The sequence below is a fragment of the Balaenoptera physalus genome (assembly GCF_965194825.1).
Source record: "Balaenoptera physalus genome assembly, chromosome: 8".
NCBI lineage: Eukaryota > Metazoa > Chordata > Mammalia > Artiodactyla > Balaenopteridae > Balaenoptera > Balaenoptera physalus.
In genome coordinates this window covers 51,999,621-52,016,677 of record NC_138887.1, presented here as the reverse complement: position 1 = coordinate 52,016,677, position 17,057 = coordinate 51,999,621, and the positions used below count along the sequence as shown (strand labels likewise).

General features: G+C 38.3%; 2 protein-coding genes across 2 annotated transcripts in view; one reads left to right on the top strand and one right to left on the bottom strand.

The window, feature by feature from the left end:
• FERD3L (Fer3 like bHLH transcription factor) overlaps positions 1–17,057 on the bottom strand; it is a 450,573-nt gene that overhangs the window by 92,362 nt on the left and 341,154 nt on the right. The gene's annotated exons all lie outside the window — the stretch shown is intronic.
• Positions 1–17,057, top strand: part of HDAC9 (histone deacetylase 9) — a 999,599-nt gene that overhangs the window by 783,283 nt on the left and 199,259 nt on the right. The window contains exons 19-20 of the mRNA XM_082472710.1: positions 13,691–13,746; positions 13,991–14,078. Of these exons, the coding sequence (XP_082328836.1) occupies positions 13,691–13,746; positions 13,991–14,078 (144 nt within the window). The remainder of the gene's footprint in view (positions 1–13,690; positions 13,747–13,990; positions 14,079–17,057) is intronic.

The window sequence follows — 17,057 nt, the reverse complement described above, 5'->3', positions numbered from 1 at the left end:
CGATCTCTAAGAGCACTTTATAAAGGAAACTTGGTGACCTATGGAGGCTCAGAGACGGTTTTCCTGGAGAAGTGATGTTGGAGTTGAAATGTGCAGATCAGGAGGCATTATCCAAATAAAAGAGAGGGTAGGTAAGTGGAAGATATTCCACACAGATCTAGGAGCATGTGCAAGGGCTTATGGCTAGAGGAAACAAGGCATGCTGGAAGAATCTGAAGGTCAGTGTAGCTGGAGTGGAGAAACCAAAGTGGATGGTGGTATAAGATGAAGAGGTGGCAGAGAGGGAGACCTTCAAGATGGTGGAGGAGTAAGACGTGAAGATCACCTTCCTCCCCACAAATACATTAAAAATACATCTACATGTGGAACAGCTCCTACAGAACACCTACTGAATGCTGGCAGAAGATCTCAGATTTTCCAAAAGGCAAGAAAATCCCCACATACATGGGTAAGGCAAAAGAAAAATAAAAAACAGAGACAAAAGAATAGGGATAGGACCTGCACCTCTGGGAGGGAGCTGTGAAGGAAGAAAAGTTTCCACACACTAGGAAGCCCCTTCACTGGCAGAGAAGGGGGGGTGGCTGGGGGGGAAGCTTCAGAGCCACGGAGGAGAGTGCAGCAATAGGGGTGCAGAGGGCAAAGTGGAGAGATTCCTACACAGAAGATTGGTGCCAACCAGCACTCACCAGCCTGAGAGCCTGTCTGTTCACTTGCCAGGGTGAGCAGGGGCTGAAAGCTGAGGCTCGGGCTTTGGTGGTTGGATCCCAGGGAGAGGACTGGTGTTGGCTGCATGAAGACAGCCTGAAGGGGGCTAGTGTGCCACTGCTAGCCGGGACGGAGTCCGGGAAAAAGTCTGGACCTGCGTAAGAGGCAAGAGACCATTGTTTTGGGGTGTGCGAGGAGAGGGGATTCCTCCCCTGTCTACCCACAGAAGGCAGAGCACCGCCTAAACAAGCTCCAGAGACCGGAGCAAGCTGTGGCTATCAACTCAGACACTACAGACGGGCATGAAGTGCTAACGCAGCTGGTGCAGGCATCAAGAAGCCTGTGTGCAAGCACAGGTCACTATCCACACTCCCCCCACCCTGGGAGCCTGTACAGCCTGCCACTGGCAGGGTCCCATGATCCAGGGACAACTTCCCCAGGAGAACACACGGCGTGCCTCAGGCTGTTGCAGCATCAAGCCAGCCTCTGCCACAGCAGGTTCGCCCTGCATTCTAATTATAACTGCTGTAACCCGGCATGAGGAGCCAGAGCCCGCTAATCAGCCTCTGCTTTAACTCCATCCTCTCTGGGGGGGAACAGAAGCCTGAGGGCAACCTAAATGCAGAGGTGGGGCCAAATCCAAAGCTGAACCCCGGGAGCTGTGCGAACAAAGAAGAGAAAGGGAAATCTCTCCCAGCAGCCTCAGGAGCAGCGGATTAAATCTCCACAATCAACTTGAGGTACCCTGCATCTGTGGAATACCTGAATAGACAATGAATCCTCCCAAAATTGAAGTGGTGGACTTTGGGAGCAACTGTAGACTTGGAGTTTGCTTTCTGCATCTAATTTGTGTTCTGTTTTATGTTTATTTAGTTTAATATTTAGGGCTTATTATCATTGGTAGATTTGTTTATTGATTTGGTTGCTCTCGTGATTTTTTTTAATATATAGATATATTTTTTTTTCCTTTATCTGTTTTTGTGACTGTGTATGTGTATGCTCCTTTGTATGATTTTGTCTGTATAGTTTTGCTTTTACCATTTGTCCTAGGGTTCTGTCTGTCCGTTTTTATCTTTTTTTTGTATATTTTTTAGCACCTGTTATCACTGGTGGATTTGTTTTTTGGTTTCATTGCTCTCTTCTTTCTTTCTTTTTTTAAATTTTTTAATTACTTTTTATTTTTTTAATACTGTATTTTTTATTTTAATAACTTTATTATATTTTTTTCTTCCTTCCTTCCTTCCTTCCTTCCTTCCTTCCTTCCCTCCCTCCCTCCTTCCTTTTCTTTTCTTTTCTTTTGTTTTTTTCTCCCTTTTCTTCTGAGCCATGTGGCTGACAGGGTCTTGGTGCTCCGGCCGAGTGTCAGGCATGAGCCTCTGAGGTAGGAGAGCCAAGTTCAGAACATTGGATCACCAGAGACCTCCCAGCCCCACATAATATCAATTGGCAAGAGCTCTCCCAGAGATCTCCATCTCAACGCTAAGACCCAGCTCCACCCAACGACCAGCAAGCTCCAGTGCTGGACACCCCATGACAGACAACTAGCAAAACAGGAACACAACCCCACCCATTAGCAGAGAGGCTGCCTGAAATCATAATAAGGTCACAAACACCCCGAAACACACCACTGGATGCAGTCCTGCCCACCAGAAAGACAAGATCCAGCCCACCCACCAGAACACAGGCACCAGTCCCCTCCACCAGGAAGTCTACGCAACCCACTGAACCACCCTTACCCGCTGGGGGCAGACACCAAAAACAACAGAAGCTATGAACCTGCAGCCTGTGAAAAGGAGACCCCAAATACAATAAGTTAAGCAAAATGGGAAGACAGAGAAATATGCAACATATGAAGGAATAGGGTAAAAACCCACCATATCAAACAAATGAAGAGGAAATAGGCAGTCTACCTGAAAAAGGATTTAAAGTAATGATAGTAAAGATGATCCAAAATCTTTAAAATAGAATGGAGCAAATACAAGAAACGTTTAACAAGGACCTAGAAGAACTAAAGAGCAAACAAACAATGATGAACCATACAATAAATGAAATTAAAAATTTTCTAGAAGGAATCAATAGCAGAATAACTGATGCAGAAGAACGGATAAGTGACCTGGAAAATAAAATAGTGGAAATAATTACCACAGAGAAGAATAAAGAGAAAAGAATGAAAAGAATTGAGGACAGTCTCAGAGACCTTAGGGACAACATTAAATGCACCAGCATTCGAAATAGGGGTCCCAGAAGAAGAAGAGAAAAAGAAAGAGTCTGAGAAAATATTTGAAGAGATTATAGTTGAAAACTTCCCTAACATGGGAAAGGAAATAGTCAATCAACTCCAGGAAGGGCAGAGAGTCCCATACAGGATAAATCCAAGGAGAAATACTCCAAGACACATATTAATCAAACTATCAAAAATTAAATACAAAGAAAAAATATTAAAAGCAGCAAGGGAAAAGCAACAAATAACATACAAGGGAATCCCCATAAGGTTAGCAGCTGATCTTTCAGCAGAAACTCTGCAAGCCAGAAGGGAGTAGCAGGATATATTTAAAGTGATGAAAGGGAAAAACCTACAGCCAAGATTACTCTACCCAGCAAGGATCTCATTCAGATTCAACTGGGTAATTAAAACCTTTACAGACAAGCAAAAGTTAAGGGAATTCAGCACCACCAAACCAGCTTTACAACAAATGCTAAAGGAGCTTCTATAGGCAGGAAGCACAAAAGAAGGAAAAGACCTACAAAAACAAACCCAAAACAATTAAGAAAATAGTAATAAGAACATGCATATTGATAATTTCCTTACATGTAAATGGATTACATGCGGCAACCAAAAGACATAGACTGGCTGAATGCATACAAAAACAAGACCCATATATATGCTGTCTACAAGAGACCCACTTCAGACCTAGAGACACATAAACAGACTGAAAGTGAGGGGATGGAAAAAGATATTCCATGCAAATGGAAATCACAAGAAAGCTGGAGTAGCAATTCTCATATCAGACAAAATGACTTTTAAATAAAGATTATTACAAGAGACAAAGAAGGATACTACATAATGATCAAGGGATCAATCCAAGAGGAAGATATAACAATTGTAAATATTTATGCACCCAACATAGGAGCACCTCAATACATAAGGCAAATGCTAACAGCCATAAAAGGGAAAAACGACACTAACACAATCATAGTAGGGGAAACCCCACTTTCACCAATGGACAAATCATCCAGAATGAAAATAAATAAGGAAACACAAGCTTTAAAGGATACATTAAACAAGATGGACTTAATTGATATTTATAGGACATTCCATCCAAAAACAACGGAATATACTTTCTTCTCAAGTGCTCATGGACCATTCTCCAGGGTAGATCATATCCTGGGTCACAAATCAAGCCTTGGTAAATTTAAGAAAATTGAAATAATATCAAATATCTTTTCTAACCACAACACTATGAAACTAGATATCAATTAGAGGGAAAAAAAATCTGTAAAAAATACAAACACATGGAGGCTAAACAATACATTACTAATTAACCAATAGATCACTGAAGAAATCAAGGAGGAAATAAAAAAATACCTAGAAACAAATGACAATGAAAACACGATGACCCAAAACCTATGGGATGCAGCAAAAGCAGTTCTAAGAGGGAAGTTTATACCAATACAATCCCACCTCAAGAAACAAGAAACCTCTCAAATAAACAACCTAACCTTACACTTAAAGCAATTAGAGAAAGAAGAACAAAAAACCCCCAAAGTTAGCAGAAGGAAGGAAATCATAAAGGTCAGATCAGAAATAAATGAAAAAGAAATGAAGGAAACGATAGCAAAGATCAGTAGAACTAAAGGCTGGTTCTTTGGGAAGATAAACAAAATTGATAAACCACTAGCCAGTCTCATCAAGAAAAAAAAGTAGGAGATTCAATTCAATAGAATTAGAAATGAAAAAAGAGAAGTAAAAATTGACCCTGCAGAGATAAAAAGGATCATGAGAGATTACTACAAGCAACTATATGCCAATAAAATGGACAACCCGGAAGAAATGGACCAATTGTTAGAAAAGCACAACCTTCCGAGACTGAATCATGAAGAAATAGAAAATATAAACAGACCAATCACAAGCACTGAAATTGAGACTGTGATTAAAAATCTTCCAACAAACAAAAGCCCAGGTCCAGATGGCTTCACAGGCGAATTCTGTCAAACATTTAGAGAAGAGCTAACATGTATCCTTCTCAAACTCTTCCAAAATATAGCAGAGGGAGGAACACTCCCAAACTCATTCTACAAGACCACCATCACCCTGATACCAAAACCAGACAAAGATCTCACAAAAAAAGAAAACTATAGACAAATATCACTGATGAACATAGATGCAAAATCCTCAACAAAATACTAGCAAAGAGAGTCCAACAGCACATTAAAAGGATCATACCCATGATCATGTGGGGTTTATCCCAGGAATGCAAGGATTCTTCAGTATACACAAATCAATCAATGTGATACACCATATTAACAAACTGAAGGATAAAACCATATGGTCATCTCAATAGATGCAGAAAAAGCTTATGACAAAATTCAACACCCATTTATGATAAAAACTATTTAGAAAGTAGGCATAGAGGGAACTTACCTCAACATAATAAAGGCCATATACGACATATATGACATAAAGGCCATAAACCCACAGCCAACATCGTTCTCAATGGACAAACCCACAGCCAACGTCATTCTCAGTGGTGAAAAAGTTAAACCATTTCCACTAAGATCAGGAAAAAGACAAGGTTGCCCATTCTCACTGCTGTCATTCAACATAGTTTTGGAAGTTTTAGCCACAGCAAAAGGAGAAGAAAAGGAGATAAAAGGAATTCAAATCGGAAAAGAAGAAGTAAAGTTGTCACTGTTTGCAGATGACATGATACTATACATAGAGAATCCTAAAGATGCTACCAGAACACTACTAGAGCTAATAAATGAATTTGGTAGAGTAGCAGGATAGAAAATTAATGCACAGAAATCTCTTGCATTCCTATACACTAATGGTGAAAAATCTGAAAGAGAAATTAAGGAAACAGTCCCATTTACCATTGCAACAAAAAGAATAAAATACCTAGGAATAAACCTATCTAAGGAGACAAAAGACCTGTATGCAGAAAACTGTAAGACACTGATGACAGAAATTAAAGATGATACAAACAGATGGAGAGATATACCATGTTCTTGGATTGGAAGAATCAACACTATGAAAATGACTATGCTACCCAAAGCAATCTACAGATTCAATGCAATCCCTATCAAACTACCAATGGCATTTTTCACAGAACTAGAAAAAATTCCACAATTTTTGTATGGAAACACAAACGACCCTGAATAGCCAAAGCAATCTTGAGAAAGAAAAACAGAGCTGGAGGAATCAGGCTCCCTGATTTCAGACTATACTACAAAGCTACAGTAATCAAGACAGTATGGTACTGGCACAAAAACAGAAATAGAGATCAATGGACTAGGATAGAAAGCCCAGAGATAAACCCATGCACCTGTGGTCACCTTATCTTTGATAAAGGAGACAGGAATATACAACGGAGAAAAGACAGCCTCTTCAGTAAGTGGTGCCGGGAAAACTGGACAGCTACATGTAAAAGGATGAAATTAGAACACTCCCTAACACCATATACAAAAATAAACTCAAAATGGATAAAGACCTAAATGTAAGGCCAGATACTCTAAAACTCTTAGAGGATAACATAGGCAGAACACTCTTTGACATAAACCACAGTAAAATCTTTTTTGACCCACCTCCTAGAGTAACGGAAATAAAAACAAAAATAAACAAATGGGACTTAATTAAACTTAAAAGCTTTTGCACAGCAAAGGAAACCATAAACAAGACGAAAAGACAACCTTCAGAATGGGAGAAAAGATTTTCAAATGAAGGAACTGACAAATGATTAATCTGCAAAGTATATATACAGCTCATGCAGCTCAATATCAAAAGAGCAACCAAATCAAAAAATGGGCAGAAGATCTAAATTGACCTTTCTCCAAAGAAGATATACAGATTGCCAACAAACACATGAAAGGATGCTCAACATCACTAATCATTAGAGAAATACAAATCAAAAGTACAATGAGGTATCACCTCACACTGGTCAGAATGGCCATCATCAAAAAATCTACAAGCAATAAATGCTGGAGAGGGTGCGGAGAAAAGGGAACCCTCTTGCACTGTTGGTGGGAATGTAAATTGATACAGTCACTATGGCGAACAGTATGGAGTTTCCTTAAAAAACTAAAAATAGAACTACCATGTGACTCAGCAATCCTACTAGTGGGTATATACCCTGAGAAAACCATAATTCAAAATAGTCATGTACCACAATGTTCATTGCAACCCTATTTACAATAGCCAGGACATGGAAGCAACCTAGGTGTCCATGGACACATGAATGGATGAAGAAGATGTGGCACATATATTCAGTGGAATGTTACTCAGCCATAAAAGGAAACGAAATTGAGTTATTTGTAGTGAGGTGGATGGACCTAGAGTGTGTCATACAGAGTGATGTAAGTCAGAAAGAGAAAAACAAATACCGTATGCTAACTCATATATATGGAATCTAAAAAACAAACAAAAACTGCTTTTGATGAACCTAGGGGCAGGACAGGAATAAAGACACAGATGTAGAGAATGGACTTGAGGACATGGGGAGGGGCAAGTGTAAACTGGGAAGGAGAGAGTAGCACTGACATATATACACTACCAAATGTAAAATAGGTAGCTAGTGGGAAGCAGCTGCATATCACAGGGAGATCAGCTCCGTGCTTTGTGACCACCTATAGTGGTTGGATAGGGAGGGTTGGCGGGAGATGTAAGAGGGAGGCAATATGAGGATATATGTATATATATAGCTGATTCACTTTGTTATACAGCAGAAACTAACACAACATTGTAGAGCAATTATACTCCAATAAAGATGTTAAAAAATAAATAAATTTAAGAAATGCAAAAAAAAAAAAAGGAGGTGGCCAGAGGCTAGATCATTTGTGCAGTGTGGTTGGTCTTAAATGCTTGTTCTTAGGTGTCAGAGTGTGTGAGATGGAATCCCAGCACAGTCACTTGCTAGACATGAACCTAAAGCAAGTTCTTTAATCTTTCTGTGCCTTCGTTTGCTCATTTGTGATATAGGAATAATAATATTATCTGCCCTCAGATATTTTTGGATTAAATGAGTATCAAATATTGGAGTTTATTATTTATCATATTATTATTTGCATTATATTATTTTTGTGTTATGTATTACATTATAACATTATAATATAATACTATTATTTGTCATTTTGTTTTTGTTTATTTTGTTTATATTAAGGGGAAAAATAAATACGTTTTTTTCTGTGGTGGCAGTAATCTTAACAGATGAAATAATTAATGATATTGTAGAGAGAAGAGGAAACTATAGGTACTATGTCCTTGAATAGGTAAGAGAAGCAGCACAGGGGAATTAATTGCCCTTAGATAGTATTGGGGACTAGTAAATGGATAGAGTTTATTATGGAAGGATGAGGAAATTTTATTCTAATTGCTTCCATTTTATAAGTGAAATAAGAAGCAAAGTCATCACAAAGGGTAAAGGGTGAGTAGGGGTTAGTGGAGATTTGAAGAAAGAGAAGAGGGTAGAAATACCATACGAAAGGCTTGGAGAGTTAATCGACTAAGGAATATAGTATGATTGCTGGGCATCATGAAGAGCCTACTGAGATTTCCAATCATGAATTTAAAGGAAGACCAGGCGTGTGGGTTTTATATATGCTTAGGTGCAGGAACAGAGCAGATGCAAGTTGTGTTTAATCAGAGTTACAATTTTACCAGTGGAGTATGTTGAAGGAAGAAAAGGACAAAGTGACTAAAAGTATGTTGTGGACTGAATATTTGTGTCCCCCAAAATTTATGTGTTGAAGCCCTAACTCCCCATGTGACCAAATTTAGAGAAAGGGTCTGTGAGTGAATGATAAAGGTTGCATGATTTCATGAGGGTGGGGCCTTAATTCAGTGGGGTTGGTGTTCTTATAAGAAGTGGAAGAGACACCATAGTTCTCTCTGTGCTTGTATACATGCACTCAGAGAATGGCCTTGAGTGAGGACTCCAGGGACAAAGGAGATGGATCTGCAAGCCAGGAAGAATGCTCTCAACAGAAACCAAACCCTGCCAAACCTTAATCTCAAATTCCAGCCCCCAGAACTAAGAGAAATAAACTTATGTTGTTTAAGGCACCCAGCCTGTGGTATTTTATTTTGGGAGCCTAGCAGACCAACACACCAGGAGAGTATGTTGGAGGGAAAAAGGGACAAGTTGTCTAAAAGTATATGCAAGGAAGTAAATATAATAATGGACTCTGAAGTTTAAGTCAGATAAGGAGGGAAGGGAACATGGTATTGGGGATTGAATGATGTACATCAAAAGTTAAGTAAGGTCAGGACTTCCCTGGCAGTCCAGTGGTTAAGACTTCACCTTCCAATGCAGGAGGTGTGGGTTCAATCCCTGGTCGGGGAGCTAAGATCCCACATGCCTCGTGGCCAGAAAACCAAAACAGAAAACAGAAGCAATCTTGTAACAAATTCAATAAAGACTTTAAAAATGGTCCACATCAAAAAAAAATTTTTTTTTAAAGTTAAGTAACGTCAAAGGATTGGAAGTCCCAGTGCTGCTGAAGCCTCAACTGGAAAATAGGAGAGTAGGAGGGTAGGATACTTGACATTGAGATTTTGGCAGAGATGTCATTATTTATTGGTAATGGCAAGGTCTAGGAGTATGGCTGTAAACAGAAGACAGATTTATGGAAGGCAAGGAGTCAGAGAACTAAGAAATGATATTGAATAGATTTTCTGTGTGGTTATTGAAATTGCTAAGAAATTAACTGAGTGATGGAGACAAAGGCAGAAATTCCAAAGGCAAAATATTCAAGGAATGGATACAGATATAAGTACACAGATTTGAGTGATATTTAAAAGCAAAATCAACAGGAATTGGTCATGAATTAAAATGAGATAGAAGAACAATAGGGAGAGGGAGCCATTAAGGATAACTCACTGGTCCCTGACTTGAGCTACTGGATGAATCATGGTATCATTGGTAAGTTAGGGAAGGCTGCGAGAAGATCAGGAGTTTGATCTTGTATATTCTGAATTTGAAGTGACCTTGGGATATCCCAGCGAAGATATCAAGGAAGTGGGCTGGTATTTTGGTGCTCAGAGCAGGGTTCATCCTGGAAATAAAAATCTGTGAAGTATCTGATGATGGGTGGTAATTGAATTCCGTGAGAGTTGTGCCATTGCCTACGAAGTAAGTATAGAAAGAGGAGAGGAGAAGCCTAAGACTGGGCCTTGAGTAACTTCAGTATTTAATGAGCAGATTGAGGAGTATGAGCCTTAAAGGAGACTGATTAGGAAGTTGAAAGAGAGGTAAAGAAACCAGGAGAGTATGAAGTCACAGAAGCCAAGGGAAGAGAATCTTTTAAAAAGGAAGGTGTAGCCAGTAGTGTTGAAAGCTAATGAGACCAAGTAGCCTGAGAGCATAAAAATCTCATTAGATTTAATGACATGGAGGCTATTGGTGACCTTAGTAAAAGCTTCATTAATGGACTAATGGAGGTGGAAGGTAAATTAGAGATAGGTGACTGAGGCAGAGGTGAGGAAAAGCCAAAAAGAGAAAGCAGGATAGACCATGTTTTCAAGATTTTTAAAGGGGAAGAAAAGACATGTGGCAGTTAGAAGGGTCAATCAAAGTAAGGATGGAGATATATATATGTATATGTATAGTGTGGGTGTGTGTATTTGTATTGTCTTAGTTAACATATATATAATTTTATTTTCAATATGGCAGGAACTTGAGCCTATTTAAATCTTGATGAAATGTATATAATTGGGAATTTTAATATAAATTTAATATGTTAGTGAGGAAAACATAAACGATAGTGGAAAAGTAGGAGGGGATGGTATCCCAACTGCAGGTGATAGATTCTAGGAGGACTAACAACTTCTCTAGTGCAACAGGAGGGAAAGAGAGATGGACTACCTCAGGACTCGGTCATCTTAATTGTGTTCTATCTTCTTCTGGGTGATCTAATCCTTTTTTACAAGAAAGTGTTGTGGAGGGTTGGTGCTGTGGGTTTCATGGTCTCAAAGCAGCCATGAGAAAGGAGAACACAAGCTCCGTCTTCTGCTGCAGGTGGGTTGGTGAGATGTGAGAGAGGAAATAGCTACCACCTGAGCATATTATGGGAGAAGCAGCCTTGCCAGGTTTCAACTAAGGAGAGGCAGGGGCCCCTCAGAAAAGACTTGGAAAATGTAGGGGAGTTTGCCATTCCTGAGAACACATTGGAAAGTTTGGGTGGATCATGATAACTAAGAAAATATTTGTTATTGGCAAGAAGATAATTTTCGATCTAAAATCAAGTAGTTGAGCAAAATGGTAGCGGTAACGAAGGAAACTGTAAAGTGAAAGGCAGACCTTTTGTTCAAGGAATTTGGCCGTAAGAGAAAAGAAGAAGATGGAATTAAATTCTATTTGGCTTTTTGTCTTCTATAATCTAGCTAGTTACCTGTGTGATTTCACTTCCATTTTGTTCCTTAACATGAACTCTATTCAGGTTCATTTTCTGTACATAATACTTTCTAAAATCCTTTTTCTCTGAGCCATGTTTATGCTTTTCCCCCTGCCCAGAATACCATTTAAGTCATTTTTCACCTTTATGAACACAACTCTTCTTGTAAGACCGTTTAAAATTTACCTCTCAACTTTCTCTTTGTTTTATAGTATTTTTTCACTCTGAAATAATTGACGTTTGTTGTAAAACCATTTGGAAAATACTTGAAATTATAAATTAAATATAATCCACATAATACTATCGCTCAGATATATCATGCTGTATGTATTATTTTTAACACCAGTACTTGTAAATTGCTAAGTCTTTTCTGTTCCACTAAATATTTATAACAAAATTTTAATGGCTCTCTAATATTCTGTGGTATAGATGTAGCATATTTCATTTAACCATTCTCCTAATATTAACCAACTTAGATAATTCCCATTTTTCCTATTGTAAATAAAACATTATCTTTTACGTAAATACTTGTCTACACAATTAAAACACCTTTAGAGCAAAAATCCTTTAAGTAGATTACTAGTTCAAAGGGTAAATGTTTTATAAAGGCTCTAAATGTATAGAGGTAGATTATTTTCCAGAAAGACTATAATAAATTATCCTCCTGCAGACATCATTTATCAGTATATAGGCACCCCTCCATTGTCAGCATGGAGTATTTTTAAAAGTTTTAATTTCCTAAGTGGAAAAATGGCTTCCCATTGGGATTTTCATCTGCTTGTATTTGATTACTAATTAAGGTGAATATTTTTTCTTATAGTTATTGATTACTGGATGTTTTCTTCTTTGTATTGTCTAGTCATGCCCTTTAGCACACAAAACATAGTATTTTTAATTGAATTATAAAAGATTATTAGTATTGTTAATCTAATTGTAAAATTTTGTTACATGCTAATTATCTTGCCTTGTATTATATTGGTTGTTATTTTCACCCTAACTACTGTTTTCGCAGTAAAATATATCACACATATCTAATCTTTACAGAATTCTCCATTCTCGGAAGTCATGTAGCACTCTAGAGTTTCACTCCACAATCTTAAAATTGCACTGTCTACTGTCTTGTGTTGTTCATTAATAGTTTCTTTTGTATTAATCTTTTATAGCCACAGAGATAGTAACTTGCTTAAGAACAAGAATAGGGAATATGTTTATCATTATTCCTAGATTTGTAATTGGTATTGTGTTATTGACTTCTAACTTGCTTCTGGGATTATCATTATGTATAGGCCCATCAAAATATATAGCAAATTAACTCGTGTGTTAATTACCATTATGTTCTAGAAAAATTTATGTACATTTACAGCTGTTGGGAATAGGTTATTTTTCTTGAGACTATCTTTATGCTTGTAGTAAGATTTGGGAAAAAATATCCCTGGGGTATATTAAAATTATTTCAAAAGTTTTAGGATTGTATATTAAAGAAACATTCTGTCGTGAGCATGTTACTTGTATCATAGTTAAGTGAAAGGTGGTGTGAGCCATCTGATAAATGATTTCTTTTTTCACGTCAAGCAGCCCAGCTTTTCTGAGCATGCTGGCTTTGCAAGGATTTATAGTTCCCTGCCTTCATGCTGGAGTTACTTCAGCTTTCCGTGATGCATTCCAACTAATCTGGAGGTTAAGGCATTCCTTGATCATGGATAGATCTGATTGCTACTCAGCCCTGGAATTCTTTATAAAATTCCAGAACGTGGGCTAGAAATTGACTTAGGGAATCCAATAAAGTTGCAAGTCTTGGCAGTCATCCAAGCTAAATTTATAGACTGGAAGAAATATGGGCTTTCCATTGTTCTCTTTTTCACCTTTCTGGGGTTTCTTTTGTGTGTATGTGAGTGTGTGAGTGTAAATTTATCATTTTGCTGACGTTGGAGTGGAAATAATCATTGAGGAAATCCAGCTAAAGAATTTTCACTTTGGATCCTCCGTGGTCTTTCCGAACTTTGACCCAAACCTGCACCAAGAGTGAATTTGTTCTCCCTCTCTAGGATGCTGGTGTCATAAAATAAGAAGTTGTTCTTGAAAATGAATCATGCTAGTATAACAGCTGATGTACACATTTGCCAGCTAGGTACAACTCCCAAATCCCCGTTCTTCCCCTGGCTCTGTGGGAGCCTTCTTTTTGAGACATGATCTGAGAAAATGTGATCATATGTATTGTTTCTGTTCATTCTGTGAAATGGTAATGGGGGCAAGAAAACAAGCTCTGAAGCCTCTTACAGATTTCGGTCTTTTTGTGTGTGCCTGATGCTCTGTCGTACGTGGAGATCCAAGCAATCCTCTCCTATCTGATCAATGAAAATCTGTCTTGTTCTTACAGAATGGATTTGCTGTTGTGAGGCCCCCAGGCCATCACGCTGAAGAATCCACAGCCATGTAAGTACCAGGGACTGTTGCCCATCTCCAAGCGCCACGGTTCCTGGCGGTCACCTGCCCCGTGCATGTCTCTGAAGCCTCTAATTGTTAGCAGATGGACTGAGAAATCTTGCGAGGTACTCCCAGAAGCAGATTTATGGCTTCAGAGATCATATAGCATTTTAAAAAATGCTCTGAACATTATTTATAATGGTTTTCCTGGCTGATTTGCTTTCTTATTTCTCTGTTCTTCTCTATTCCGCAGGGGGTTCTGCTTTTTTAATTCAGTTGCAATTACCGCCAAATACTTGAGAGACCAACTAAATATAAGCAAGATATTGATTGTAGATCTGGTATGTATTCCTGGCCAGAGCTGCATTTTCAGTGACTCTAGATAAAAGGGAGTGAATTTGTATTTCTCTGTTAGGTTGCCTTGCTTTTCGCACTTGCAAACAACTGAAGGGTGTGTTTCCTTTGAATGTGGAAACTCATTAAATTCAGGATTGCAGTTCTGAAACCATAAACATTCACGTTTCACTTTCATGGTGTTAACTGCAATTTAATGAGAAGAAGGCGCAGATCAGGGCAACTTTTATGATGCTTAAATGAATTGATACTTCCACAGTTAAAATAACCCAACAGAACCTGAATTTACTTTTCCCTGCAGAATATAGACTTTAAATAGTCAGATGCGCTGGAAAGAATGCTGTTGCTTTGGTAACCAATTGGCCACTTCCCCTGGTTAGCAATCATGTTGCTTGTTGTGCAACAGTGGTATTATTAAAACAAGTCAGCATGTCATTTTTTTCTGAAAAGATCTCAGATCATGTATGCCAGTTTGGGATGACTCCCGGCAGGAACCCTGAGTGATTAAAAGTCAGAGGCATTAGATTAGTCTTGCATTTTAACATGATGCATTCTTACACAATAGAGTTATAATTTGTTTAACAAATGGTTTGTTTAAATGCAGATGACACTTGGCAGGTTGTCTATAGTATATTTGTGAATAATGAGCTGGAGATCTGCCCCATACAAAAGGACCAACCCAGGAAAGGGCGAAAGAGAGCTGACTGGTGATTTATGAGCCCCGTTTTCGGTTTGCCTCCAGTTCACGAGGAGGTGTAATAGGTTGTCTGACAAAGCATAGACAGGAAATGAACCCTGGCATCCAAAGCTAACCTGCTACATCTGCACTTAATTAATTTTTGCAGGTGATAAAAGATTTAAAGGCAAAATATGTTAAAAGTTTTTTTTGAAGTGCAAGGCTTAATAGTCTAAATCTTGTTCATATCTGCACTCATAATTAAACCTTATTGGGAAGTCGTGGCCTCCCTGTCCCGCCCTCCGATTCAGTTAAGCAGGCACACCAAAGGGTTGAGAGAGCACAAACCAAGCCATGTGAAGAAATACTTAGTCAAGTTAAAATGAAGATAAAAGGAATGAAAGACTGATAACCATTTGTACTGTTTGGTAGGAATGGTTATTTTCTACATCCTGCAGTGTAGCCTTTCTGCAAGTTCTTTGGTGCTGAGAGTATTGAAACCCAACTTCCCATGTATTTTCCAAACATGCTTAAATTTCAGTATAGGTCATAGTTCAACATTAAAGAAATGTGTTGAAGGCCTAGATATACTACAGCAGCAAGGTCTTAAAATTTTACAAAAATGAGGACATCAGTACCTATTTTCCCATGTATGTACAAAATGACGTTTTAAATAATTAATAATCATTGGCTCGCATGATTTATAAGATGGTAAATCTAAAAAATAATTTAATATGTTCCTAGACCTCTTAAGTTTTGCTCGAAAGATAAGCGAAAAACTTGAAGAAAGGGTAGCAGACGAAGACCAAGGATTGTGGGAAAATTTTTCTATGCTTTCTAAATTTGTCACAATTATTCAGGAAGGAGATTGTTAAGCTGTCACCCTATCCTTAAGAATTTTTTAGTATTACTTTCTGAGGAATCTCCTCTTCTATGAAGATAAAAACTGTTAAGAGGCTCTTTGAAAACACATTTGTGACATCCAAACTCTAAAGCAGTGAATTGTACAAGAGACTTGAAGGCTAAAATGCCTGGCTTGTGATAGATGAATATTTTGTACCTCAGAGGATTTGTGTGTAAGGTTTTGTTTTTGTACATGAATATAAGAATAAAAGATTGTTGGATGTAATTTGATATGATTTATAAATTAAGTTGCTTGGTAGCTATAAGGAGTGTCCTGTAAGCTTACTGGCCTTTGATTATGAATTTGCTCCATTATCCCACGTAAAGGATACTGATTTCCCAACAGGCTATAGTAAAAGAGAAGTTTTTGTTTTATATTCTCTAAACATATGAAGTTCTGTCCAAAGGGTTGCCTCTGAGATCACCACCAGCCCGCATATTCTTACTTTCAAGTCTTCCAAATTCTGCAGCTGCAGGGATACTTTGAGGAAATTCCCCTGTTTCTTCCAGCTGCCGAGAAGGAAGTTTTAAAGTGCCACGTGGCGCTGAGACATCCGTTCTCCCTGGCTGACAGGTCTGTTCTGCAAGTTAGCAGAGGAAAAGTGAAGGTTCTTCAGTGGCAAAAGAACTTCATTCCTGCATATACAAAGTCACTAACTTTAGCTAAATGGTATGAACCAGCTCCATCAATTCCTGGGCCAACAGAAGGCAGAGCTACTCCATTGTTTCAGCAGCTAGAGTCCACATTTTTTAGATGCCTAGTAACAGAGAGCTCTAATTCACCCCCTATTTGAGGCCACAGCCAAATATCAGAGGCGTGAGTATTGTAGGCAGGAATGATTCTAGTTGATCTGTGGAGCTTATTCATTCCAGTTCTCCTTCTGGGGAAGATTCCAAAGATATGCAGATTGGTGAGGAGAGAGAGCAGGTGCACTTGCTTTTCAGCTTGCAAGAGACTGGCCGTTGTGTTCAGGGCGTGAACCTGTCCTAGAAGTAGGATTTGCCTGAATGACTCAGGTAGCTTTTATGTAATGTGACTTTCAGTTGAAAATAATATGTTTTAGGCTATTTTCATTAAAAAAAAAAAGACACTTCAAATGTCCATAGATTTTAGGCAATTCCATTTTTGGTGAAGCACCAAACTTAACCAGAGGATTGTCGCAAGTGCCAGTACTAAATAATTATAAGTGATAACGTTAGTTGATAGAATATATAATTTATTCAGAGCTATTTTAACATTGTAGTGAAAACATGTTGGCTCTAAATCCTTGTATAGAATAAATTTTCACAGTATATCTTTAACCAGTAAAATAGTGAAATGATTTTTCAGTATTTCCCAGCAAATCTTAGATACAAGATCTATTTTGAGGCTGTTCATGATTTGGTT